Source organism: Rhipicephalus microplus, chromosome X (assembly GCF_043290135.1).
Source record: "Rhipicephalus microplus isolate Deutch F79 chromosome X, USDA_Rmic, whole genome shotgun sequence".
NCBI lineage: Eukaryota > Metazoa > Arthropoda > Arachnida > Ixodida > Ixodidae > Rhipicephalus > Rhipicephalus microplus.
In genome coordinates this window covers 354277384-354304744 of record NC_134710.1, presented here as the reverse complement: position 1 = coordinate 354304744, position 27361 = coordinate 354277384, and the positions used below count along the sequence as shown (strand labels likewise).

The 27361-nt window shown below is 44.4% G+C and overlaps 1 protein-coding gene across 1 annotated transcript in view; it reads right to left on the bottom strand.

The window, feature by feature from the left end:
* LOC119161992 (nose resistant to fluoxetine protein 6) overlaps positions 1-27361 on the bottom strand; it is a 151032-nt gene that overhangs the window by 74972 nt on the left and 48699 nt on the right. Inside the window, exons 6-8 of the mRNA XM_037414480.2 lie at positions 27061-27240; positions 25191-25284; positions 24336-24422 (exon numbers count right to left, since the gene is read on the bottom strand). Of these exons, the coding sequence (XP_037270377.2) occupies positions 24336-24422; positions 25191-25284; positions 27061-27240 (361 nt within the window). The remainder of the gene's footprint in view (positions 1-24335; positions 24423-25190; positions 25285-27060; positions 27241-27361) is intronic.

Below are 27361 nucleotides of genomic sequence, written 5' to 3'. Positions count from 1 at the left end.
GAGGGGACAACAAAGACAGCGTATTCCTTTGAAAAAACGGCGACCGCCGCCACAAAGTGCCCTGCTAATTGAGCGGACAGATTGGCGGACCGTTTGATGTGTGCTGTCCGAAGCTTGGAACCCCTCGACCAGCGACATACACGACGAGCAAGAGCCTCTCTGGCGCCACTTTTAAGTGCAGTGATCTTGACTCGAAATTGGCTGTTCACGTGCGCCGTGCATGCTCGTACCCCTCACCTGTTGTGTGTGTATGTGATTGGTGTTCCACTGAAGAAGGAAGAGCCCGACAGGGCTTATAACGGCGCCGCAGAGTGCAGGACGGCGCTCTGAACCAAGTAAAGGTTTAACCACCACGCTCGTGGTTTGTGAACTCTTAACCTTATGCTGTAAATATTTGTAAATAGTGCCATAAACCTTGTTTGTTTTTCGTATCCCCATCTTGTAAGCGGTCGTTTTCTCAACCCGAAGCTACACCACGCTACCACAGCACCCCGGGATCACGACAACTGGTGGCAGCGGTAGGACACGGCACAGAACCCCTGGATCCACCACAACTGGTGGCAGCGGTGGGATTCGAAGCTACAAGTGACAACAACAGTCGGCCCAAGAGAAGCAGTTGGCTCGAGACATGGATCACGTATGGGTGAGTGCTTGGCTTTTCCTTTGAGTGAACCAGGTTCTAAAAGAGGATTAAATTTTAGAACTGGTAGTTAACTTTGCCGAAAGACTCAGTTTCGCCGTTTCGGAAAGTTATTTTGGAAGTAGCGAGCACTCAGTACGATCATGGACTTACGGGAGCTGCAGAAGTCAGACTTGTTGCTGTTGTGTGAGGAGTTGGGGATCGATACAAAGGGTTTGGCACGAAAACCCATAATCATTCAAGCGATTAATGATTTGGGGGCTGATGATGAGGAACTAAGTGAAGAATGGGACCTCATCATCGAAAGAAAACTAAGAGCAGCTCAGATGGAAGGAAAGAGTGAACACGAGAGAGAAGGCCTCAAGAGAAAGTTTTCCAAACAAGACTATGAGTTGAGTATGAGGTTAGGACCCCAGCGAGGAGTACTTCTCGAAAAGGAGGCAGAGTTCGAGATGTCTAGGTACATGCAGCCATATGAGGTATCATGGGATATGGGCCTGTATCTCAGACTCTTTGAACGAAAGTGTAGTCAACTTAAGTGTGAGCGAGACACCTGGTCTCAGAAGCTACGCACGGTTCTGCCCTGCGAGGCAGCGGACGTTGTTGCGCGACTCAGTGAGCAGCACGCGAACAACTATGAAGTTATCAAATCAGAGCTGATCGGAAAATTCGGAACTTCTGTTAGCAAAAAGAAAGAAAGACTCGCGCCGGAGTCTGAAAGCGAGGCGCGTCGCAAAGCGCCGGAAGTTGAGGCGCCTCATAAAGCGCGACAGGAACAGATTGCGCCAGAGAAGGGCCCACATATTCTCGAATGCATCCATGTAAATGATGTAGAGAACGAGGCCGTGGCCAGTCTGGAGGTGGGGACGATGTCGAAAGACGCTCCTTGCGCGGATGAAGAGGGTGCCAGCAGCCCTAATGGGCCCAGTAAGAGGCTGGAAACCTTCTTCGTGCCTCGGGGGGACCTTTCGACATTGTCAAATTTAGGCATGGTTAGCGCAGTGGCAGATGAGAGCAAGAGCGCCACGCTTCAGCAGTGCAGCGATAACACCAAGCAGGTTTGCAAACATCGCCGAAAAAGAAAGAAGCAGAAGCGTTCGTCACTGTGCAAGCCTAGGTCAGGCCCCACTCAGTCGCAAGAAAGACGAGAGGGTAGGCCGTTAATCCGGTCCAGGAAACGTCCATGGTGGCGTTCCGAGAGGTACAAGCGGCAAGCCAGGTGTAGAGGGGGAAAACGAGGTGCGTTACCCCAACGAAAAGCGCGGTTGCGTTCGACAACTTCGGGAAAGCGGCCTTGCCTGAAGGATCAAAGTCGAAAGCACAGAGTGGCTAAAAACCGCGTCGGGGCGAGCACAAAGAGACAATGTCCCCTGTCTCCACCCTGTTTCTGGCGTCCTTTTCACATTCCTGAGGGGAACAGGAAGAAGTGGAAAATGAGGTATGACGGCAGTGCACTGCTTAGAGTTTGTGCATTTTGTAGCTTCTGGCGTGCTCGAAAACCGCCGGGACCGCGACCCCATCGTGTACGAATAAAGGAACCATGAGAAAAGGGGGAACGGTCAGTTCGAGTAACTTTTGCACAGGCGTGTCAAATATTGTTACTCAGTTTTGCATTGGAAATGCAGATTTGAGCCTTTTAATTTTGTAAGTAATGTAAAGCGGTGTAAATTTTTGAAAGGGAAAACCGCCGAACTAAAGGCTGAAAATTGAAGTCCATTAATCATTTGTACGAATATACCGAGAAGGTAAAAACTAAAAAAAAATTGTTCTGTTTTTTTTGGTGTTTCAAAGGTTTAGTTTAATATCGTATGCCTTTACTGTCATGTGGATGTGGCATGCATTGGCATTTAAACAAGAAGATATTAAACATAGACCAGATGATTTCGTAAAATTGTTAAGTTTGGCGCAACACAGTGCAGTTGTCGTTGCGCGTTATGAGAATTGAGAGCCATTGGTGCACAGTTTTAGCGAAACCCTATGCAATTATTGTGAGGTGCATTTGATGAGTATTGCACTTAGCATTATTTTTGTGTTGTACACGGTGTGTTGCAACGTAATGTAAGGATGAACGTTTAGACCATGTGTGAAGGCCTAAGCGTTTGGTTAGTAGTGCCATGAATTTTGCAGCGCCGTAAGAATGAGAAGAATTGAAAGCGCTCAAAAGAACTCAGTGTTTTGTTTTTTAATCAAAGGTGTTAGCAAAGGCAGGTAACTAACCGAACTAACCTGCTAGAAGGCAGTGTTTGTTACTTTTGTTGAAGAATGGTTGATCTAGTGATCATGAGCAGATCCTCAAGCTTTCCCTAACCGTGAGGTAGACCATTTGGTCACAGCTTAGGTTAAGGTTGCGGGAGGCTGGTGAGTTTAATGTCTCAGTGGTAGACAATTATGGGCGGCCGTAAACAAAGACGGACGTTCGGACAATATTAGCGCTCACTGAATCCGAGTTCCTGACTGATGCTCTCAGCGGGACAGAACCGATGAAAGTAGTCAGCGATGAAAAAGAGCCTGCTGTTTTATATCAGGACGACAATGGTATCAAGCAAAGCTGCGCTTTGCTTGCACCAGAATTTGGGCTCTCGTGAGATAACGTACTGCGCTTCAGGAAATGAATGCGCTTGCCTTGTGTAGGCCATTCATCAGTTGCAGGTTATCTCAGAGGTGCTAAATTTAAAGTAGGGACAGACCATTTTCCCCTTACTTGGCTGCAAACCGTGACATAAAAGAACAGTCGCCTTAGGAGGCAGAGCTTGATTCTTCGAAAATACAATTTTGGCATTAGGTAAAAGAAGGGCAAATTGAATGGAAACGTTGACACGCTCAGCCGCCATTCTGGGGTGCTCTTTCTGTATCCAAATTGATATTTTAGTTTTTTTCATGCATCTTATGTAAATTTGTAAGGTAGCACGTCCGGTTTTTCAGCTCAAGTGAGTCCTGAGAGTTTTGAGTGTGAGCTTTTGTTAAAGCTAGGAAATGAAAATTGGTTTCCATCCCTCTTTTGGCTTGGTTTGATCGAAGGGGGCCGAGTGCTTGCTTGTACAGGTGGTCGAGTATCAGAGATGCTGTCGAAGATTCGGCAATTACCCGGACCATGCCACAAGCGAAGGCCAGTTCCTGGCATTCAACTACTGACTTTTTTGTCGTCCCTGCGAGCAGCAGTGTTGACTGCTGCCCTCCGTGACTCATCTGGCGAGGGGGAAGCTGTTATGACCGGCATCAGTAGGCGCCATGCTGTCGCTGAGAAGCGTGGCCGGGCAGCGTTCCCACGCCTAGAACCCAGTTTTCTCGGAACCAGCGTCCAGAAATGACGGGGGAGCGGCGCTCTTTTAATCTTCAAACAAGTAGCCAGCTCGCCGAATGCCTATGCCCGCCAGGTATTGTCCGTGCTAGCCGGCGGATGAGACGTCATGTCGCCACAAAGCTGTAAGCCGTTCCAGAGGGGACAACAAAGACAGCGTATTCCTTTGAAGAAACGGCGACCGCCGCCACAAAGTGCCCTGCTAATTGAGCGGACAGATTGGCGGACCGTTTGATGTGTGCTGTCCGAAGCTTGGAACCCCTCGACCAGCGACATACACGACGAGCAAGAGCCTCTCTGGCGCCACCTTTAAGTGCAGTGATCTTGACTCGAAATTGGCTGTTCACGTGCGCCGTGCATGCTCGTACCCCTCACCTGTTGTGTGTGTATGTGATTGGTGTTCCACTGAAGAAGGAGGAGCCCGACAGGGCTTATAACGGCGCCGCAGAGTGCAGGACGGCGCTCTGAACCAAGTAAAGGTTTAACCACCACGCTCGTGGTTTGTGAACTCTTAACCTTATGCTGCAAATATTTGTAAATAGTGCCATAAACCTTGTTTGTTTTTCGTATCCCCATCTTGTAAGCGGTCGTTTCCTCAACCCGAAGCTACACCACGCTACCACAGCACCCCGGGATCACAACAACTGGTGATCAGCGGTGGGATCACGACACCGGTCTTCCAAATACCCGCGAATTAACGTCTGAGGTAAATCAATAACTCAATAAGAGTGAGCATGGCGAAATGCACCAAGCAGCAATGCTTACCAAGCTCTGTCACTTCGTTATGCAGGCAGTCCTTCTCGGAGGCTTGTTCTTCAAGCCCGCCAGCTATCAAGAGCCCGTCTTTTCCCCGAAAATCAACTTATCTCAGCGAGCCACACCATTCATCACAACTGGACCAGTGCACGTGTGGTTCAACTTCCCTGCCGTCACCGACGACATGGCGCTACGCTATGTGACGTCATCATCGTTGGCACCTATAAACTCCGGCCCTTGGCGGTTCAACTTCAGTGGGCATGGCGAAATGCACCAAGCAGCAATGCTTACCAAGCTCTGTCACTTCGTTATGCAGGCAGTCCTTCTCGGAGCTTGTTCTTCGAGCCCGCCAGCTATCAAGAGCCCGTCTTTTCCCCGGAAATCAACTTATCTCAGCGAGCCACACCATTCATCACAACTGGGCCAGTGCACGTGTGGTTCAACTTCCCTGCCGTCACCGACGACATGGCGCTACGCTCTGTGACGTCATCATCGTTGGCACCTATAAACTCCGGCCCTCAGCGGTTCAACTTCAGTGGGCATGGCGAAATGCACCAAGCAGCAATGCTTACCAAGCTCTTTCACTTCGTTATGCAGGTTGGTTGTACGCGTTCTTCTGTTTGTTCAAGCAACAGGTTCTTGGTTGTTGTGCCATGCCCACGCACCTGCCTCGGTGTTTTATACGACTGTTTTTTCGTGTGCAAACTTATGCTCTGTGGCGATATTGAGTCAAACCCTGGACCCGATATCCAAAAAATACTAGATAAGGTTTTGGAAGGGCAGAAAGAAATTCTGAAGAGTATCTCTGATATAAAGTCGGAACAAAACGCCCAACGGGAAACATTCACAGCTGTCCTTCAAAAAGTTTCTAATCTAGAAACGCTTCTTAACACCATGAACAAATCTACTTGCAAGATCGATAACTTTGATACAAGTTTAAATGAACTAAAAACATCGGTAGCAGATCGGTCGGAGAAGATAGTCGATATTGAAGACCGTAGTCGGCGATCAAACCTAGTAGTGTACGGCCTCACTGAAAAACCCAACGAAACTGAGGCCGTCTTAAGAAAAGAAGTAGTGGATGAACTGTTTTGTAAAAAACTTAATGTATCCTGCAACTCGATTGGTCGTATACATAGACTTGGTAGGCAAGCTGGAAATCGTCCCGTAATCATGTATCTTCAGGACTTCACGGAAAAACAAGAAATATTAAAAAACGCAAAAAACGATTATTAAAAACATTCAAAACGATTATTCCCGTTGCACACTGCGTCGACGTAAACTACTGTGGGAAAGTGGAAAAATTGACAAAGCAAATGGGAAAAAGCCAAATCTTGTACACAATAAGTTACGAATCGATGACGACACTTTTATGTGGGACGATAGCAAGAACATGCGCGTGAAGGTTCTAACCGTTCCAAAGCCGACACCAGTTTCAGGCACAGTTAGTGCATGACAAGCCCTTCGCCGATGTAATCAAAATTTGCGCCTCCTTAATATTAATGCTCAAAGCATTGTTAATAAAACTGTAGAACTCGAAAGTATCTTGTTAACCTACGCACCCCACATCACCGTTCTTACGGAAACTTGGGGTTAAACGATAATCATTCTGATGAAGATATAGTACCGGAAAGCTACAAAATAATTTGACGAGATAGACCGAATAGAGGTGATGGTGTCGCTGTTGTCTTGAATACTCACACAACCACTATTCTTTTAGATCAAATAGAAGATCCTGAAAGCTTATGCCTACAGTTAAACGTCTTTGGAAATACAATTATCTTAATTGCCGTTTACCGTCCCCCGTCTTCAGAAGTAGAATTTTTAACCAAGCTTTATGATTTCTCACTCAGGCATTCCAAAAACCACTTGATTATTGCCGGTGATTTTATTCTCCCGAACATCAACTGGGCAAAGTTACGCTCTCCATGTTTTAGCGATCAAGTTGTTTTTGATATTATGTTGGCGTGTGATCTAGATCAAGCAGTAGGAACTCCAACACGCGTTCAGGAAAATACGGCATCCATTCTTGATCGCGTTTTTCATAGTAAAAGTTTCTCCAATGTATATGTATCTGTAGAAGACGGTCTGTCCGACCATAAGCTTGTCCTTTTCTCATGTTCTGTAGTAGATCTATCTGACCAGGTGCCCTTACAGCGAAAAATGTTTAAAGACTTTAGTAGGGCTAATGATGAATCTGTTCTCGACTATCTTGATTTGTCTTTCGATGGTTTTTCAGGCAATGATGCTAATTATCTGTGGAAAAAGTTCCGGTCGCTGTGTGAGTTTTGCCTTCCAACAAAGCTAAACAAAGCTAAAAAAGTCAAACAAAGCTAAAAAGCTTTGTTTGACTTTGTTAGCTTTATTTGATTCCAAACAAAGCTAAAAATTCAAAGCACAGAAACCCTTGGATAACCAGAGAAATTATTCATTTAACGCGCAAGGTTAAGAAAACGAAAAGGCGGCAACCGAAAGGCCCGCTGCTTCAAAAGTTAAAAAATACACTTGCTAATAATATACGCGCAGCTAAACTTCATTACTTCTCGGTGACCCTGCCACAGTTCCTAAAAAATGATCCGGCAAAATTCTGGCGCAAACTTCAGCCTAAGAAACAAAAATCAGTCGAATGTATTAAGCTCGGAGACGAGATTATTCGAGATTCTAAGCAAATCGCGATTGAATTTAACCGCTATTTCCGCTCAGTGTTTTCTGACCCGTCCGTGTGTGCCAATTCAAATGATAACTGTATTAAGGTTGATCCAGATTTCATAACATTTGAAGGCATATTTGCCATGCTTCTTAATATCAAATCTAAAACATCATGTGGCCCAGACAACATCCCTAATGTATTTCTTCGTCGCTATGCCGAGTCACTCGCACGTTTCCTGGTTGAAATTTTTCGCTCGTCCTTGTCGCAAGGCATTGTCCCGAAAGACTGGCTCATCACCCGGGTGGTCCCAGTGTTTAAAAAGAGAGATAATGCCATCGTAACAAACTATAAGCCCATATCACTAACTGTGTCGTGTTGTAAGCTCATGGAGCACATTATTTCGAACTACATTTTGAACTTCTTAGATGAGCGTAATATTCTGTCATCATTGCAGCATGGGTTTCGTAAGGGCCTTTCTACCACTACTCAGCTTATTACTTCTATTCATTCGTTCTCTGCTGTAATTGACAAATCAGGCCGAACCGACGTAGTTTTTCATAGATTTCAGTAAAGCTTTCGACAGAATTTCCCATTAAAAGTTAATTTTCAAGCTTAATTTACTGGGTCTTCTATCTACAATCGTAAACTGGATAAAATCTTACCTGCATTCCCGCGTTCAATTTGTGGTTATAAATGGCTCTCATTCAGACTTCCTTCCTGTAAACTCCAGCGTCCCCCAGGGAAGTGTTCTGGGACCATTACTTTTCCTGATTTATAATAACGATCTAGTATCATGTGTTAAAGAAGGCGTTGAAATACGATTATTTGCAGATGACTGTTTGTTATCCAGCACAATTAATTCTTCTAATGATCAGCAAATTCTAAACGATAGCCTTGACGCAATAAATAATTGGTGCGACCTTTGGGACATGAAACTAAATACTGAGAAAACCGCATTTATGCGTATTACTAAGAAAAATCAACCTTATGAACATCAGTAAACAATCAATGGTCTTCCTATCTCGCGAACTGATAGCTTTAAATATCTTGGCGTTACAATTACTAGTAATCTAACATGGTCCTCCCACATTCTTAAAGTATGCGCCTCAGCACGACAAAAACTAGCCTTACTAAGACATAAACTGAAAAATTCGCCTGCGAACATAAAGCTTCTTGCGTATAACACAATAGTACGACCATGCCTTGAATACGCGTGCATAGTCTGGGATCCACATACTACAAAAGACATTGACAATCTCGAGAAAATCCAAAGATTAGCCGTCCGCTTCATTTACAACCGATACCGCCGTTATGACTCCCCGACAGAACTAATGCAGATGAATAAAATCCCTACTTTGGAATCTTGACGCAAAATGAATAGGCTAAAATTTCTTTTCCAATTATCACACGGGAATATCAGACCCGAAACATCGGCCTTCCTGACTCCGTTATCATCGCGTCCCACCAGGAATTACCATTCTGCAAAGTTCTCGCCTATCACAGCGCGCACTAACAATTTTAAATATTCTTTTTTTCCCTGCACTATAACCGACTGGAATAACCTCCCGCATGAAAATCTTTTCTCTGACAATGTGCTGAAATCTATTGATCAAATGTTTGACTTGTAAAATTTTGTATTAATATTTTACAGTGTTTTCAAAATATTTTGTATTGTCCTGTTTATTGTTCTTACCTCGCTAAAGATTGTATAATTGTTCTAACGGCTCTGTAACACCCCCCTCCTGCTTGGGCCCGTTTGTGGCCTGCAGTATTGTATAAATAAATAAATAAATAAATAAGTAAATAAATAAATAAATAAATAAACTCAAGAGAGAAATATTTTCTCTTTCAGTATACCAAGGTTTATTGAATCAAAGACTGCAGCGAAGTCTGTGAACACTCCTGCCTATAAACAGCCATGGTCTTTGAAATTACGAATTATCTCTGTAAAAGTTCACACTGCATTTTGCGTAGACAGATATTTTCTTAAATTGAGGTGGCGCCAAGAAAATAGTTATGCATTTCCAAATAGTCATTAAGGGCAAAGCGAATATTTTTCAAGTATAGTGGTAAAGAATAGCAACATAAAATTGGGACGATAATTTTCTATCATATTTTTGTCCTTCGGCTTGTAAATTGGCAGTACCAAGGCAATTTTCATCCGTGCTGAGAACACACTCGATACAAATGTAGTATTGATGATATGAGTCAGATTTGGTGACACGATATCTGCGACAAGTTTAACGGCATGCCCAGAAACTTGGTCAATTACAGAGGCTGTGTTTCGTAAGCTAGCAATAATTTAAGCTACCTTGAGTCCATCTGTGGGATAAAAGTAAAATGGAGCATTTGTGTGGGGTATATATGTAGCATCAAAAGTTTTGTCTTTGCATATACTCTGGGAGAAAAAGAGGCGCTAAAAGCTTGACATATAATTCAGAGTGTGTTATACGTGGCATCATTGTAAATCCTTTTTTTTCTGCTGGTTATTGTTTTACGTCTCGTCCGAGAAACTGGTTAAGAGGGCCCCTGTTTTTTTAGTTATTGCGATCCAGTTGACTAAAGTGGCTAAAACAATTATTCTTTGCCTATAATAGGTGTTGTATTAAAGTATCGCGAGTATTTCGAGTATCCTTCTCTCAAGGAAGTGTTTTAAGGTTGTTTTAATTATCCATGCTTTTTATATTTTGTTTTATTGGAACTTAGGAGCACACCACTGACCGAAAGGTCTCGGGGAATTTAATGCCTACTGCACGCACGGTGAGTTGTGGACGCGTTGGATACTGCTTCTGCAAACTTGTATGCAAACGTTTTGTAAGATGTCACAGAACATTTCAAAGAGCACACGGGAGACCATTCAATCAAGTTTACATTTTCTACAATTACGTCTACATTAAATAATGTCCGCGTAAATCAGGTATTCCCTGATTTCAGGTACATTGACATTACAAACAGCACAGGGTAGTGATCGGTAATGCTCACATCGAGAACTTCTGTACGTTAGCAAACTGAAGTGTTTGACAACACATGGTCTATGAGTGCTCTACTGTGTTCGGTTAGATGTGTTGGTGTGTTTACAGGTTGTACATAGCCATAACTAGTAAAATACGAGACATACTTATAACAAGACGAAAAATGAATACCACTTACATTAATATTAACATCGCCTATTACTATCACATGAGCAATGAAACCAAAGAATTTACTAAAAGGCAGAGTCAAGGTCTTCAGAGAAACACTCTTAAGGTGAAGACGGTGACCTATATATTAGGCCCACAATAAGGTTCTGTGACAGCTGTAACTGACTTTTATCGACATTGACCTACACTGTCTCACGATGAGGTGTTAACAATTGGACATCAAGTGGTCGCCCGTACGCAATGCCGCCATCTATGTACACAGAAGCAGCACCACGAGCCATGCTAGATTGATTGTGAATAGTAAGACATTTTCCTTCGAGCTTGCAACTAGGTGTATGGTACAGTCCGACTTCATTCTTTGACAACCATATGTCGAGTATATGACAATAAAAGCAAACTTTTTGCTTAATAGGATTATACATTTGCCAATTTCATCCTGGTTTTTCTGTAAACTGCGTAAAAAAAAGTGTGCGCCCAGCAGCACGTTTTCAGAAACTGTCAAAGCATTAAGTTTTTTCGCTCAGAGATCAACCATGATGCCATTTGACTTGCTATATAGCTGATACTACTGAGATCAGCCTCGCAAGTAATACGCACTACAGAACTATCAGGTGCTTTGCGTGTCTTCATTTGACCTAATTCTATCCAAACAAACATCCACTTTTTTGTTTCAGTGCCTCAATCAACAATTTCTTCTTTACAGGGTGAGGTGCTCATCTAAGTAGATCGGCTGTTTTCCTACGGAGAAAAAGGCCACTAGATTCTAGAGTAGTCTCACTTTTCTCGCTCCTTGATAAAACCAGTCCCGGAATTTCCTTGAGACAAACCAAAAGATTATGTTATTATTAGATGCATTATGCATTAGTGAGATACAATCAGAAACAACAATGTCTTTGGAATGATTGGGATAACTATGTTCCTCTGTATGTTTTTGAACCAGTACTTTGCAGTTGTCATTACGTGTCACAGGTATTCTCTTGATCTCAACGCTCTTATTGTCCCTTGTTTTCAACGTTTTTCCCCTTGAATATTGCTCAAAGAACATGAAGTTGCTTAACAGCTCCTCATTTTGTCGCTGCAGAGGCCCGTCAATTTTCTGCAACGTTGCGTATTCCGTCGTTGCTCGGTTGCATTTAATCAAAAAAGATTAAAAGTTTGAATTCTTGAGCTTCACGCTCTCTTCTATGCACCTGAACTGGGTCGGTAATTGCGCAAGATTGTGCAGACGTATAGTTGTATCATCGAGACTAAGCTCAAGTGCATGCACACTTAAATTGCTCGAGCTACCTGTCTTAGCAGTACAACCTATAGTTTCGTTCGCGTCCGCCATGGCACTTGCAGTAGCTGAGCTGCCCCTTCACCTTGCAGAGGAGCACGTTGGGTGCTTCCACATTTTTATTGCAACCACAGTCTTCTCTTTAAAGAGTGCGTCGTTTGTACCGTAACATTTTTTATGCGTTCATCAGTGATGTAAATACAGCAGTATTGCATGATAACAAGCCTTCTGCATCACCAATAGACTGATCAGCGTCAGCAATACTGCATTCAACGCGTGCTAGATCCCTGGCCGGGGCGATCACAGTCAGCGGTGGCTAATGATACAACGTGACCCGCAGGTCGTGCGATCAAATCTCGGCTGCGGCGGCTGCATTTCCGATATAGGCGGAAATGCTGTAGGCCCGTGTGCTCAGATTCTGGGGCACGTTAAAGAACCCCAGGTGGTAGAAATTTCCGAAGCCCTCCACTACGGCGTCTCACATAATCATATGATGCTTTTGGGACGTCAAACCTCACATATCAATCACTTTGATACAACGTATTTTCAGACCAGACACCGAGTTCACCTAAACGAACGTCTAACTAAAAGCGATAGTGACTGTGAAGTATATTACTTGAATGAGACCTGTAATATACAGAGGGTGCTCATATGTGCGTGCTCTATAAGTTTACACAGCTGCACGCCATGTACTGCCTAAGGAAAACTGCCGTGCCTGCATCGCAGCCGATGACGACGCAATAATAGCCCCATTTATTTCAAAATGTGATATGGAGGAAACGTAAAGCGTCATCAGCGCTAGCAAAGATTAGCTTCTTAAATGAGCGTAGGTGCACTGCAGTTTCAAAAAAAAAATAGGTTTGCGATGATATCGGAGCCGAGCCGTCGATCTGCTGAGGCCTTCGCCGTTAGCCGGAAAGTGGGCAAATACTCGTCCGCCCCAATGCGTGTGCCACCTTAAGCGGGAGACACATGATGCGATTTGGCATTCGATGCGGCGCGCGACGCCGCACGCCGCGTACGACGGTTCACGACACATGGCCCGAACAGCCATCAGCACTCAGGCTCCGCCCACATACGGTCCCCTGAGGTTGCCCGCTCGGAAGACATCGTATCCTCTTATTAGGCGCAAAATAAAAAAGCTCACAAAAGCATGCCTTGTAGTCTCTAACAACATCGTCAACAAAGCTACGCCTTCGCAAGCGACAAACATCGACACAGCCCACATTCATTATCGACTCCGAGCGTAGGCCTAGCAAGGACGGCAATGCAAAGGTGGAAACGAAGTGGGCCGGTTCACCGAGACCACTGGTACCACTGTTTGTTTAACCGAGAAATGGGCCTTCATATCGGCTCGACATCTCGTCGTTAGTTCGGAAACCGGCGTTGCCTTGCAGAAATAGCACACTTCAATCATCATTTTATTCAATCGTGTGTTATTTCAAGTCAGAAACAGTCTATCCAGTGTTTTAGATGCCACTGGCGACGGCAATATCCAAGGGCGATCGGAGGGGTGAGACAGAAGCTTGCGATGGCGCCGACTTGTGGCACCCCTGTCATGGTCTTGCGCTGCCATTGGCTGCGGCCGCCAAACCGGCGCGGCTGCCGCGCGGTTGCTTTTGGCATGTTGGATGCACGCGCGGCGTGCGAATCGTCACCGCATGCTGTTGGACGCTTGTCGAATGCGGCTATTGGCACGAGCAGCCGTACGGCAAATCGCATCCGAATCCGCACCATGTGTCTCCCACTTTAACCGGCTATGCGGTGGTGCGATGCGATGATACGTCACGAAACGTCACGAAACGTCGCCACTCCGGCTGTCGCATCGTCGCATCGCACGCCGCATCGCGCGGAAAATCGCACGTCTGTCTCGCGCTATAGCCTCTTACAGACTGATCTATCTCTTGTGCAGTAGTAAATATTTTGACGTTCATAATATTTCTGCCACGGTAAACTTTTGAAATGTCATGTGGCCAATCACTGTTCCGTGGACGCGCTTCATCCTAAAAAAACCGTGGTATAATCGCCAGCTTAAACGCTTGTCTAATAATAAAACGAAGCGTCTCTCCAAATCGGTTAAAGTTATCAATAGTACGGCTCGTTCGTCAGATTACAAGAAGTGTGCTGATGAATACGCGCAGGCCTTAAAAGTTGCCAAAGACCGTTTTCTAAGCAACACCTTACCTATATGATGTTGAAGACTAACCCTAAAAAAATTTGGCGAGTGATCAATCCTAACGAAAGTTAACTTATAGTGCTTAATGATCTTAGCGGTAACGCTATACTGACCGACCAATGCTTGAACATGCCTAATGATGTTTTTTTAAAAAAATATCTTTACCCACCACCCCCAACGCTCCCCATGTGCAACCATATCACCACGATCATATTGCTACGATCCCTAGGGGGCGCGTGGAAGAAGAGGAGAACGAGGTTGGCACGAGCGGTGATCGGCCAGATCCCTGGACTCTCGCATTCTTCTTCTCCTGTAAATAAAGGCATCTCACCGTAACAAGATTGGTGGAAGGTGCGGGGTACAGCGGAGCGATCCCAGGCGAACGATCACGGAAGCGCTACCTCAAGAACTACGCTGAAGCCGCCGACTGGCTGGTCTACCACCGCTCTCTATGGATCCGATTGCTGATGGCGACAGCACGCATTCTTCGTCTGGCGCTACGTGGCCCCGAGACATAGTACCACGAAGCTTCTCTTGGAGGGTCGGAGAAGATGCCGACGAATGGCTGAAACACTTCAACCGTGTGAGTAAATAAAATTGTTGGCATGCGGCCTCCCGGTTGTCCAACGTCGGATTGTTTCTTCAAGGGACGGCGTTGGTGTGGTTTGAAAACCACGAAGAAACAATAACGACCTGGGAAGCGTTTGAGAAAGAAATAGCGAGCTGCTTCGGGGACCCATTGATGAAGGAGAAGCATGCTGAGCAAACTTTGATTCAACGTGCTCAAGTCCCCGGTGAAACATGCACAACGTACATTAAAGAGATTCTGAAATTGTGCAAGTCTGTAGACCCACGCATGAAAGAAGATGACAAGGTAGGGCATCTCCTCAAAGGGGTTGCTGAGGATGTCTACAATTTCCTCATCGGCAAGGACACCTTAGCGTCTGTAGCGGACGTAATACAACACTGCCGTACGTTTGAGACCCTGAAGGCTAGGCGCATCACTCCCAAATTTGGCAGACTTGCCAACGTCACCACCGTTGCAAGTGTCGACGTCCCTCCAACATCCTCCTGTGATCTTGCCTCAATGATCAGGCAAATCGTACGCGAAGAACTTGGACGACGTGATGCCATCAACCCGCCGAGAGCACCTGCTATCAACACCTCCCCGCCATACGACGCAATGTGTGCTGCCGTTGATGCCATGCTATAGGATGTGCCCCAATCAAGAGCACCAGAGCCCCCAACCGACAACTTACATCATCGCCATGGTTTCCAGAACGCCTCCCGCCAACCACCTACAATGGTGTCTTCATGGGACGATCATGGGCACATGGCGCCTCGTGGAAGGCTTGGCGACGTGCGTGAGGCCCCTGTGTGCTATAACTGCGGTTTCCGTGGACATGTGGCTCGAATCTGTGGTCAAAGGCGTCGCCCCCAGCAGCGCCACTACGAGGGATCATCAGCTTCTTCTCGACAAAACCGCTGGCGCGGTGGTATGCGTTCAATGCGGGACGCGTACGTTGGGGACGGCTTCCAGCAAACGACCCACAGTGATACACATGTAGGACGCAGTTTCCACCAGAATTTAAGCAACCACTCGCCTTCCTCCGTGCGAAGCTTGACGCCCCCCACAACACGCCGGTTCGGTTGCCTATCTCCTGGTCGACGCGTCACCTCCCCGCCTCCAAGAAACTAGGTGGTGCGGCCAATGGAGGTGAGGTCGCCGAACATTTGTCACTACATCCGCCTATGGCTCCACCCGTTTTTATGACGCAAAATAGGGTCCCGTGCTTATTGATGGACTTCCTACGATGGCTTTGATAGATACTGGAGCAGCTGTTTCAGTGATGAGTTTTAACTTGAAATTGCGGCTAGGACATAAAGTGATGCTTTACTGGGACAGTTGTGCATCATTTCGTTCAGTGAGCGGGGAGACACTGTGCGCGATCGGTGTGTGTGCTGTTAGTGTCACTTTGGATGACAAGGTCTTCGAGGCTGAATTCATTGTCCTGACCAGCTCCACCCATGACATCATGTTGGGGATCGATTTTCTACGCGAGTGCAGCACTACTGTAGATTGCGGTGCTGGCGAGATTATGCTATCGGCATTTACTGACGATCCTAGGTGCTGTCAAGGATCTATCACCGTTATTGAGGATGTTTTCTTGCCGCCCAACTCGATGAAGACCGCACGCGTTGACGCCTCTTCCTCCTCGGACGCCGGAAAGTTTGATGTTCTTGTGAAGCCCATTTCTCTCAACTGCGCCAAGAAAAATGTGCTCGTTCCACATTGTGTTCTGTCGATCTGTGATAGGCGATCGGCCTTATGGGTGTCGAACTATTCAAATGAACCTGTTATGCTACCTTGCGGAATGCGACTCGCCCTCTTCGAACAAAATGCGACCAGTTTTATTGCATCTTTAAGTGACGAGAGAGTAGATCCTATTCGTGCAACGTACCATACAGAAGCCAACTTTCTGAGTATTGTAAACAAGTCGCTATCATCAAAAAAACGTCAAGCTTTGGTCGCAGTCCTTGCGAAGCACGCTACTATATTTGACTTTGCGCAGAAAGAAGAGCAAATAAGTGTACCCGAGGTACGTACTCGCCATGGGATTGACACAGGATCCGCTCACCCTATCCGGCAGAAACCATACCGTGTCTCAGCGGCGGAGCGCAAGGTCATTACTCAACAGGTAGAAGAGATGTTAAAGAAAAGGGTCATCCAAGAGTCGTGTAGCCCTTGGGCTGCCCCTGTGATTCTTGTCCGAAAGAAGGATGGTATATGGCGATTCTGCGTGGATTACAGACGGCTCAACTCTGTTACTAAAAAGGATGTCTACCCGCTTCCCAGGATTGATGATGTCATCGATTGTTTACATTCGGCATCGTATTTCTTTCTCCTCCGTGGATTTGAGATCTGGTTATTGGCAAATCACCATGCACCCGAATGACAAAGAGAAAACGGTATTCATAACCCTAGATGGTATATTTGAATTAATTGTAATGCCGTTTGGCCTATGCAACGTTCCAGCCACGTTTGAGCGCTACATGAACTCTGTGTTACGTGGACTAAAGCGGGAAGTTTGTCTTTGCTACCTGGATGACATTATAATTTTTGGCCGTACATTCGATGAACACAACCATCGTCTAGACATTGTTCTCGCCTGCGTTGAGAGAGCTAAGCTCACCCTGAACTCTAAGAAGTGTCACTTTGGCAGCCGTGAGACTCTCGTTTTCGGTCACCTGGTGGACAAGCATGGCGTTCGACCCGACCCCCAGAAAGTCGCTGCAGTCAGCAGCTTCAAACAACCTCAGTCGGTACGAGAGTTGCGAAGCTTTTTGGGCCTATGCTCGTACTTCTGTCGCTTCGTGCCCAGGTTCGCCGACCTCGCTTACCCTTTGACGTCTCTACTCAACAAGAGCGCACCTTTTCGGTGGTCAGCGGATTGCGAGTCGTCTTTTTCGCAACTCAAGTTTGTTCTTACGTCAGGGCCCGTACTTCGCTACTATGACCCATCTGCTGCCACAGAAGTTCATACCGACGCCAGTGGTGTAGGTATTGGCGCCGTCTTGGTCCAACGCCATGAAGCTGCTGAACACGTCGTTGCCTATGCCAGTCGCTGTTTAAGTAAACCGAAGCGAAACTATACTGCCACAGAGCAGGAATGTCTCGCGGTCATATTCGCCGTGCACAAGTTTCGCCCTTATATCTATGGACGCTGATTCTCGATTGTCACGGACCACTATTCTTTATGTTGGCTCACTGGACAACGGGACCCATCTAGTCGTCTTGCTCGTTGGGCGTTACGATTGCAAGAACATGACTTTGAAGTCTTTTACAAGAGCGGTCGTCGTCATGCCGACGCCGATTGCCTTTCACGACTTTCCCTTCCGACAACCGAGTGTGACGCTGACAACTTTGATGAATATTTGGCTGTTGTGGATACTCCGTTTCCTTACCTAACAACTTTTCGAGCAGAGCAATGCAATGACAACAGTCTCGCTTCTTTCTTTGTTTCCGGAACGAACGGTCAACGTGGTTTCGTCGTAAAGGATGGCGTTCTTTACAAAAAGAATTATTTCGGCGTAGGCCCTCGCCTACTTGTAGTTGTGCCTACAAGTCTACGACAACACGTACTTCGAGCAATGCACTACGACCCAACATCTGGCCACATGGGTTTTTCTAGGACATTTTATCGCACGCAAGAACGCTTCTTCTGGCCAAAGATGCGTAAAAGTGTGACTGCATACGTTGCGAGCGCTGAGCAATGTCAACGCCGCAAGCGTCCTACTACTCCGCCAGCTGGACTACTTCATCCCATGGCACCTCCGAGTTCACCATTTGATGTCGTAGGTGTCGACCTGCTCGGCCCTTTTCCGCAATCAACGAACGCCAACCGATGGATTACTGTGGGCGTTGACCACCTCACACGTTACGCCGAAACTGCGGCGATTCCTGCGGCAACGGCCACTCAAGTTTCACAGTTCATGCTGTCACACGTTATATTACGCCATAGATCCCCCCGTGTCATCATCAGTGATTGCGGGAGGCAATTTGTTGCCGATGTAGTTGAAGACCTCCTTCGTCTTGCTTCGTGCCATTTTCGTCACACTACCCTGTATCACCCGCAGGCTAAGGGTTTGACGGAGCGAACTAATAGGACTCTCGTCAACATGATTTCCATGTATGTTGATTCTGGACACAAAGCATGGGATGCTATTTTGCCATTTATAACTTTCGCCTACCACACTGCACAGCACGAAATAACTAGATACAGTCCATTTTATCTGCTCTACGCACGCCAACCCCACACAGCTCTTGACACTATCCTTCCTTTTTGCGAGACTGATCAACCTACTCTCGGCGAAACCATTTGCCGCGCAGAAGAGGCCCGGCGCATCGCCTGTCTTTGAATTTTTGTCTCACAGAAACGCTCCAAGAACTGTTACGACAGAAGTCACCGGCACGTAATGTTTGAGAAAGGGGATTTGGTGTGGCTTCGGACGCCGCTTCTCAAGCGCGGCCTCTGCCAAAAGTTTCTGGCAAACTACACCGGTCCGTTTGTTGTCCTGGAACGTCTCAGCTATGTCACGTACGTGATATTTCAGCTGTTGTCAACTGGCCGCCGCTCAAGCAAGACCAACGTCGTTCATGTTGCCCGTGTAAAACGCTATCATCATCGCAACGAAGCCTAACTCGCCCGGTGGGCATCGTCTGCAAAGGGGTAATTGCTACGATACTGAGGGAGCGCGTGGAAGAAGAGGAGAACGAGGTTGGCACGAGCGGTGATTGGCCAGATCCCTGGACTCTCGCATTCTTTATCTCCTGTAAATAAAGGCATCTCACCGTAACAATATGTTTCCTAACATTCTTAGCTACGATGGTGTCGCCAGCATTATTAAGTCACTGAAACCATCCTCGGTACCGGGTAGCGATCAAATAAACGTCAAATTTCTCCGAAATACTGTCTGTTACTCATCCATAATACTAACCAAAATTTTTCAATAGTCGCTCAACGACGATGTTCTCCCAACTGAGTGGAAAGTCGGGAAGGTAGTTCCAATCCACAAATCGGGTAGCAAGCATTCTCCCTTAAACTACAGACCCATTTCTCTCAATAGTATACCTTGTAAAATATTAAAACACATTTTGACTTTTCACCTAGCAAATTTTCTAGAGTCACACTCATTTTTCACTCAATCGCAACATGGATTTCGCAAATAATACTCTTGCGAAACTCAATTAACACTTTTCGTCCATAAACTTAACACCATTCATGACAACAGCTTGTTCGCCGACTGCATTTTCCTCGATTTTTCCAAAGTCTTTGGCAAGGTGTGCCACAAACTGCTCATTTTGAAATTACGACTACTTAACCCTGACCCCTGCTTTGTAACTTGGATTGAAAGTTTGCTTACTAACCGCTCGCAATTCGTTTCGGCAAATGGAATTAATTCCGCGGAATGTGCGGTACATTCTGGTGTACCACAGGGCTCCGTTCTTGGTCCGCTTCTTTTTCTAATCTATATTAACGATCTGCCATTTTGCGTCACCTCATCTGTTCATCTTTTTGCCGATTATTGCGTAATTTTTTGTGAAATAACTGGACCTAACGACGTCGCCCTTCTTCAATCTGACATCACTGCTGTCCTTAACTGGTGTAATACATGACTCATGGAATTAAACATTGAAAAATGTAAATTCATGCGTGTGTCAAGAAAGATCACCACTTTACCTACTTATAACTTACATAACACACAATTAGACAGCATCACCTCATACAAGTACCTCGGAGTTCATATTAGTAACAACCTAACATGGAATACTCATATTAAATATGCTGTTTGTAACGCTAATCGCATGCTCGGATATCTTCGTCGTAATTTCATCAAATCACCTTCTGTCAAGCTGATGTTTTATAAAACACTAGTTCGTACTAAACTTGAATATGCCGCATCTGATTGGGATCCATACCACCACAATTTGGTGCATTCATTAGAAATGGTACAAAATAACACTGTCCGCTTCATAACAGCTAATTACGATCGAAACACGAGCATTACACTAATGAAATCTACCCTTAAATTACGTTCACTTGCTTCTCGTCGTACTACGATCCGCTTAACCTTTTTCTATAAAGTATATCACCACTCATACTTCCGTGATTTACTAATCCTTCCGCCGCCTTATGTTTCTCGTCGTTTAGATCACGCTCATAAATTTGGCATCCCATCGTCTCAAACAGAGTCATTTCGACAATCATACGTACCATGCACTTCTCACGATTGGAATTGCCTTCCCGAATCGTTCGTAACAATTTCAGATCATGACGCATTTGTGACTGTATTAACCAGTTCTTTGAATACCTGGTCGTAGTATTTCACCTTATACATTTCTAAAAATAAGATTTCACTGTTACCTTTTGTATTTGTTGTACCTGTTGCACTGAAGTGTGACAATGCTCATTGTATACTTAGAAACGTTATTTTTATCCTTTTTATAAGAATGTATCTTTCTATTTCGTTATATGCCATTTTGATATTTCTCATTTCTTTCTTTTTTTTGTTTCAATCTGCTGTTGTATAACCAAAACCTTGCATTGCCTCTTGTACTTACAAACTTGTTTTGTTGTTTTTACCACTCCTTTCTATAATGTCTCTTGACCCTGAGGGTAAACAAATAAATAAATAAATAAATAAATAAATAAATAAATAATCAATCACGTTTAACGCAACACTATAATCGAAAAAATGCATTGACATAACAGTGTACATGATGTGTTGCTTGAACGAAGGAGGTGTGCAAAAGTGGCTTTTTTTTTTCATCCCATCGGTTTGTGTTTTCAAGGCTTTGAATTGCGGAAATGGGGAAGCTCTTTTCCGCATAATTAACTTGCATTGCTCACGTTCACTAAAGATGATTTTTGTTCGCATGATGACACAGACTGAATTCTTGTTGTTTATTAAATACTATAGATTCATCGAAGCGCTACAAGCGCATCAACACGCCGAAATGACCTGGCCACAAGTAAGCACAGTCGACTGCTCTCTTGTTTTAACTCAAAGATATGCAGTGCAACTTGAAATGCAGTAAGATGCACTGGAGGTTTGGACACAAGTTTTCACCATGTTGAATTGTATTGTGCACCTAGGATATTGCCTAACTCCAAGATACTTTAATCACACAACAAGCAGCCGCCCTAGCCACACCCCGAGTACTCTGCTGAGATGGTGGCAGCGCCATTGTCGGAAACCCGCGACTGGGCAGATCATCTGGTAAATTCAGTCTATTTTCCTTGGAGTCATGCATTAAATGGTCACACTTCAGCTAATTAGAGTTGAAAAATTCTGCTTCAAATCAGCTTTATAGAGCGCACTATGTAATATTCAAAGCTGTATACCTTGGTGGCCGAAATTTATTATACGATGATTATATGGTGATATCGGGGGTTTAACGTCTCAAAACCATCATATGTTCAAGAGAGACGCCGTTGTGGAGGGCTTCGGAAATTTTGACAACCTGAGGTTCTTTAGCGTGCACCCAAATTCGAGCACACGGGCCTACAGCATTTACTCCTTCATCGAAAATGCAGCCGCAGCAGCCGAGATTTGATCCCTCGACCTGCGGGTCAGCAGCCGAGTACCTTAGCCACTAGACCACCATGGCGGGGCAAATTCATCATACAACATGATTACTTTGTCACTACCTTATAAAAGGACCATGCTCAACTGTAGAGCGGCTATTCTGGTTATTTTTACAGGAGAAAGCAAGGCGGAATTGTTTATGGTTTGTTTTGTTCGCAAAACACCGTTTATTAAGCATTATAACTATGCCGTCAGTGAAAACCAAGCAGAAGTTGTGGAGTTGCACGAGATTGGCTCCAAGAAGCATATCTGCTAGATTTACTGTGCATAACATTTTAATTTCTTGCTGCCACATTCGTCGCCTCGATTTGCGGCGAACAAAAATTATTTGTAGTGTCTCAATATACGTACACACTGCCTTACGCAGCATGCAGAAAAACTTCAAATCGTCAACACTTAATCACAGCCTTTTGTCGAGAAGCCTTGCTTCTCCCTGGTCGAATAACAAGAATTTCATGTTAGTACGTGACAAAGCTCGTACATCAGTGTGAAAAGCATGAAGCAATCACATGTGCACCACCCATTGGGCTCCTGCATTTTCCCAGCGTCCGAGTCTTATAGATTAGTAGTTCACGCTTATGTAAACTTTAGTCGGCCGGCATATCTACCCCTTGTATTTTTCCGTGAAAGATGACTTTCACTAGCCCAGTACATTAGCGTATATCTCACAAATGCTTTATTTAGTAGAGTTACTACCGTCGTCCTTATAGAAGTTCTTTCGGCGGTTGAAACTGGACGAAAAGATTTAGACGCACACCAAGCAAGGGTGAGCCGTTGAGAAGGGCTGATGTCCTCTCTGTCAACAGTGAAAGAAGTGTCCCAGGACTGGTTCGGCGCTAGCAAAACGCACGAAAGAGGAAATGCCATTGTCACCTTGACTCCACAACTTTTGCAAAGGCTTTCCGTGCCTGCAACGAGGCACGTGGGAAATTTTTGAAGCCATTGTAGATTTGTAGAGTTCTAAAGCAGCGTGGTATTTGCTGTATGGGCTGGAAGTTAAAACCTAAACGGGTTGTAGCTTCACCTTTCGAGGAGAAGCGGGGTCTCGGGGATTTGCAAATTTCCGAAGCCTTCCACTACGGCATCTCTTATATTCATATGGTGGTTTTGGCACGCTAAGCCCACATATAAATAAATCATTATCAAGCGGTGCGACATGTCATCTCCGTAGTAAAAGGACAGTATGTTGATGATGATGATTATGATGATCATGCTCTTTCAATCGGGCGATCGAAAAGCATTGCTCAGATCAGATCTTTAAAGAACTTTTGAACAGGAACTAATTATAAAGTTAAAAAAACGTCCTATTTGAGCTCCTTTGTGTGGTCACTTGCCTGATTTTTTTTTGTGAGCCACCATTGGTCGAGCCACCGTTTTTATTTGTTTACACTGCTCCCCAGTCAAGCGGAGCCTTGTGTCCGCTGAAACCAAGCGCTGACGCGAGGGCACATTTCCAATTCGTTCAGTCAATCGGTTTTTGTGTGGCCTTGTCTGCAGTTTTTCCACTCGAGCACAACATGCATATGGTCTCCTCAACCATGCAGCAATGGAGTTTGATGTGTGCGCCCAGGATTGCCGATGTTTTGAAACCGTTTAGTGACACAGTTGCTGGCAAAAATTAAGAGTAGAGGGGCGTAAAAAATAATAATTGTAGTTTTGTAATTAAAGCTACTTTCTCAAGATAAGCGTCTGTAGTGGTCGTACTTTTCTTGCTTCAAGCAGCCAAAAATAAAATTTAATTCTAGAGGTTAAAAGATTTGAAAAACTGGAATTGCCGGGTCATGTTTAGGTGCAGCGATAATCACTGTACTTGTTACAAATAACCCTTCTTATCTTTTTAAGTGGGTATGCCTCGCCAATTCACGAGCTATAATATAAATGCCGCATACAAACTATAGTGTACTTAGTAAAAACCACTGTTAGTGATATTCCTTGAAAAAATTATATTTATGGTGAAACTAATGTTCATTATGCATTTGGACAAACTGATATAAGCTTCTTCAAACTGTCGTGGGGCGCAAGTGCTTTCCTGAAATGCTTTAATATCTCCAGAACACACAAATAAAGCAAATGTCTAGAATATAACATGAAAAGGGTGCAGTTGCCCACGTTAAAATTACCTACTGAACTGCAAAATAGTGCATCCACCACTCCACTTATTCACTCAGTTTCAGCACTTTCTGTTTGGGTAACTTCAAAGTAAGGAAAAAAAGTGTGCAAAACATGCAATAACTTTTGCCAACCTCACCTGATAAACCGCCTAACAAGAGCAATGACCGCAACGATGGCACGATTCTGTTTTTGCTTCTTAAGAGTGAAGTACAGAAGATATCCACTGGAAGAAAAGAAGAGTTGACAAAAGGTATAATGGCGCTAAGTAATATATACATTTGTTAAGCTCATAGGATATGACACAAGTTACAACTTGACAGCTTGACCAACTGGTAAGCAGAAAAACACCAATTTTAATAAACTTTTCAGGGAGGGAGGGAGGGGCAATCACTTTCTGTAAACTAGTTTGTGCCTCTTGGCGCACAAGCGTCTCACGTAAAGGCCAGAAATCGGCCTAAAAGAGGTATATAGCTCAGTGGTGGCTCGGGTTCACCAACATTATGGTTAGCGTGGTATGCACCCGGCAGTGAGGCTGGGTGGCCCCGCACAATGCAGTAATGGCTGTCATAGGCGTTGGAGAGAAGAGTGGGTTGGACGTCTCCTAAGAGGGATCTGCGGGAGCGGGCAACAGCGGATCATTTCCTGTACGTGTATTCCAGCTGAGCCATAGATCGGTGACGCCACATTCACGTTACTTTGTGTTTGTTGTTGTGTTGTTTGAGTGCATTCTAATATTGCATAAGCTTATTCAGAATGTCACTAGTGACGTATTCAATTAGTCTGGCAATATCGTCGACGGATGACTATATTTAAACGATGTTTGGTCTGCCTGACCACGTCGGCTGTGTCCGTGTATTCTGAGAGCGACGGCTCATTTGAGACCGTGAAACCTATGTTAAAACTTATAGTAAATGGTAGCCTGATATTCACTAAAGCTGAAAGAAATATTAGCATTTATGGGTACTGGTAGTTAAAAATACGTTGAGCTTGCCTCATGAAGAAAAACGTGTCCACAGCCATGAAGCCTGCTGATATGATTGGTGACTCCCAGCTTTCGAATATGAACACGGCGTTAGCGAGCCTTGCTGAAAAAAAACATGCGTTCTTTTTACAAATAGGTTGACAGAGCTCTCATAATCTGGCACACAATGTTATGTATTGGTGCCCTTTGAAATATCGAATCATCCAAAATGTGTTTTGTTAGGTCCTAGTATTTTCATGTCATTTGTTTCATTTTGTAGCTGATTCCAGCGACAACGTATTACTAGTTAGTGCTGTCCTCTTACAAATGTCTTAAAAAAGCAACAATTTTAAAGGTCAGACTTACTACAAGTTTTCTAAAGCAAACTCTCTAGTACGTATGTCTTTTCTTCAATGAAACTGAAAGGCTTACACGGATGCGCCTAAAAACCGAGTCGCATTAAAGTGTATGCTTTCAAATCTTTATTTAATAAAAGCCTATATGTGAAAGTCAAAATCATGAATACTGCTCAGCGAATTAACTTATGTGTTTGTATCTTTGTATACTTACTCCACGTTTCTGGAGAATTTGCCTACTTTGCGTAAAAAAGCGTAGTAATTTGTTCACTTACTTTCCAGGCACAAACTGACTAGTCACACCAACTGCTAAAATCTCTGCGAAATACTTGGTAATATAGTGCATTTCCAGTGCCTTCAAAAAATTTTGAAAATGAGACTAGAGGAAAGGCACGTGATAGGTAAGAGGCTGCATCCTATTATGCCAGCGTCTTACCGTTCTCACATTTAAAAATATACTTGAAGCTCTGGAAATGCAAGAAAAGTAGATTTTTAACTACAATATTGTTTCTTTCTTAAGCACTTGCTCTTAATTTTGTAAAAATACTTGCCTCTAGAAACGGTTTAAAAAAAACGTTCACCTCGATTTCTTCTAAATTATCCTAAGAACTAAACCCTAGTATTGCAACAAAAATTGTGCAAGCATCACCTGCTTCATAGAAGTTATGAAATTAGCTACATGTCTTACTGATGTGCTGCACACGACTTCGACGTTATATTTTAATGCTTCAACATCTGGTTGTTCCGTGACAAGCCATTATGGTGTAAAAGATAAAGGACATAGTTTGGTAGCGAGCAAGCTGGTATGAAAAAGGCTTTCCTGTTGGATTTAGCCGCTAGTTATTCTACTTTTCGGTGTGAGAGTTAGCATTTTCCCACGAGTGATTGTTTCAGCTGACTGCACTGAAATCATCCTACGTGTTGTTCTATTGCCCCCACCCCTAAGTTCTGTGGGGTGTCACCAACATCCGTGGGTGACTTCACGGCAGGTATTCTTTCATGCCCGCTGCAACTCGCCTACTTGACATGCACTTACTTGATATGCGGTTCAACTGTTTTCGATCACTTTTCGCTTGTCTTCGCATTCAGATTATGGATGAAAACAGCGTCAATAAGGCTCCTAGTGAAATGATTAAAAACTTTCTTGAGTACAATTGCCAAAGATTCTCGCGCTGCGTGCTATACACCTTGATTAGGTTTCTTGTATCGCACTGCTTAGCTAGAGGATGGGTTTGATTATTGGCCACGGAAGTCTCATTCTGATGAAAGGCGGTGTTATTATTGTTTGAGAAGGTATTATTTCATATTGTGATAGCACTGCAGCTCGCAGAAAGGTGCACCATCAAGGGCCTGAATTTCGCCTCTTAAAATAAAAACTACATTTTTGCATCAAATTATGCAGAAGTGTGCTATATGAGTGAATCATTAAAAAAACGTCAAAGGCATAAAGTATCACATGGCCACAATCACAATCAGTACAATATGTACACAAAAATTTTTATCTAAGGTAAAGAAATTGTACGTATAGTATCAGGTAATCTTACTTAGGTTTTCGTTGATTGTTGCATAGGAATGACCCAAGCATATCCAGAATATGCTTAAAAAACGTAGGCCAAACACAAACTTGTAGCATCGTGTTTCAGGGTTGCCATCCTTCGTAACTTGCAGGATTCGTTTACTGTTACCCAGGAGTGAGAATGCAGTGATGCACTTGTAGTAAATAGCTGAAATAATAAAACAGTGCAGATTCAGAAATAAAAGCGTTATATATAAAGACAGGCTGTTTCAACAAATATGTCCTCTTTTTATAGGAAACAATTACAAGAAGGATGTATCAGCGTGCTA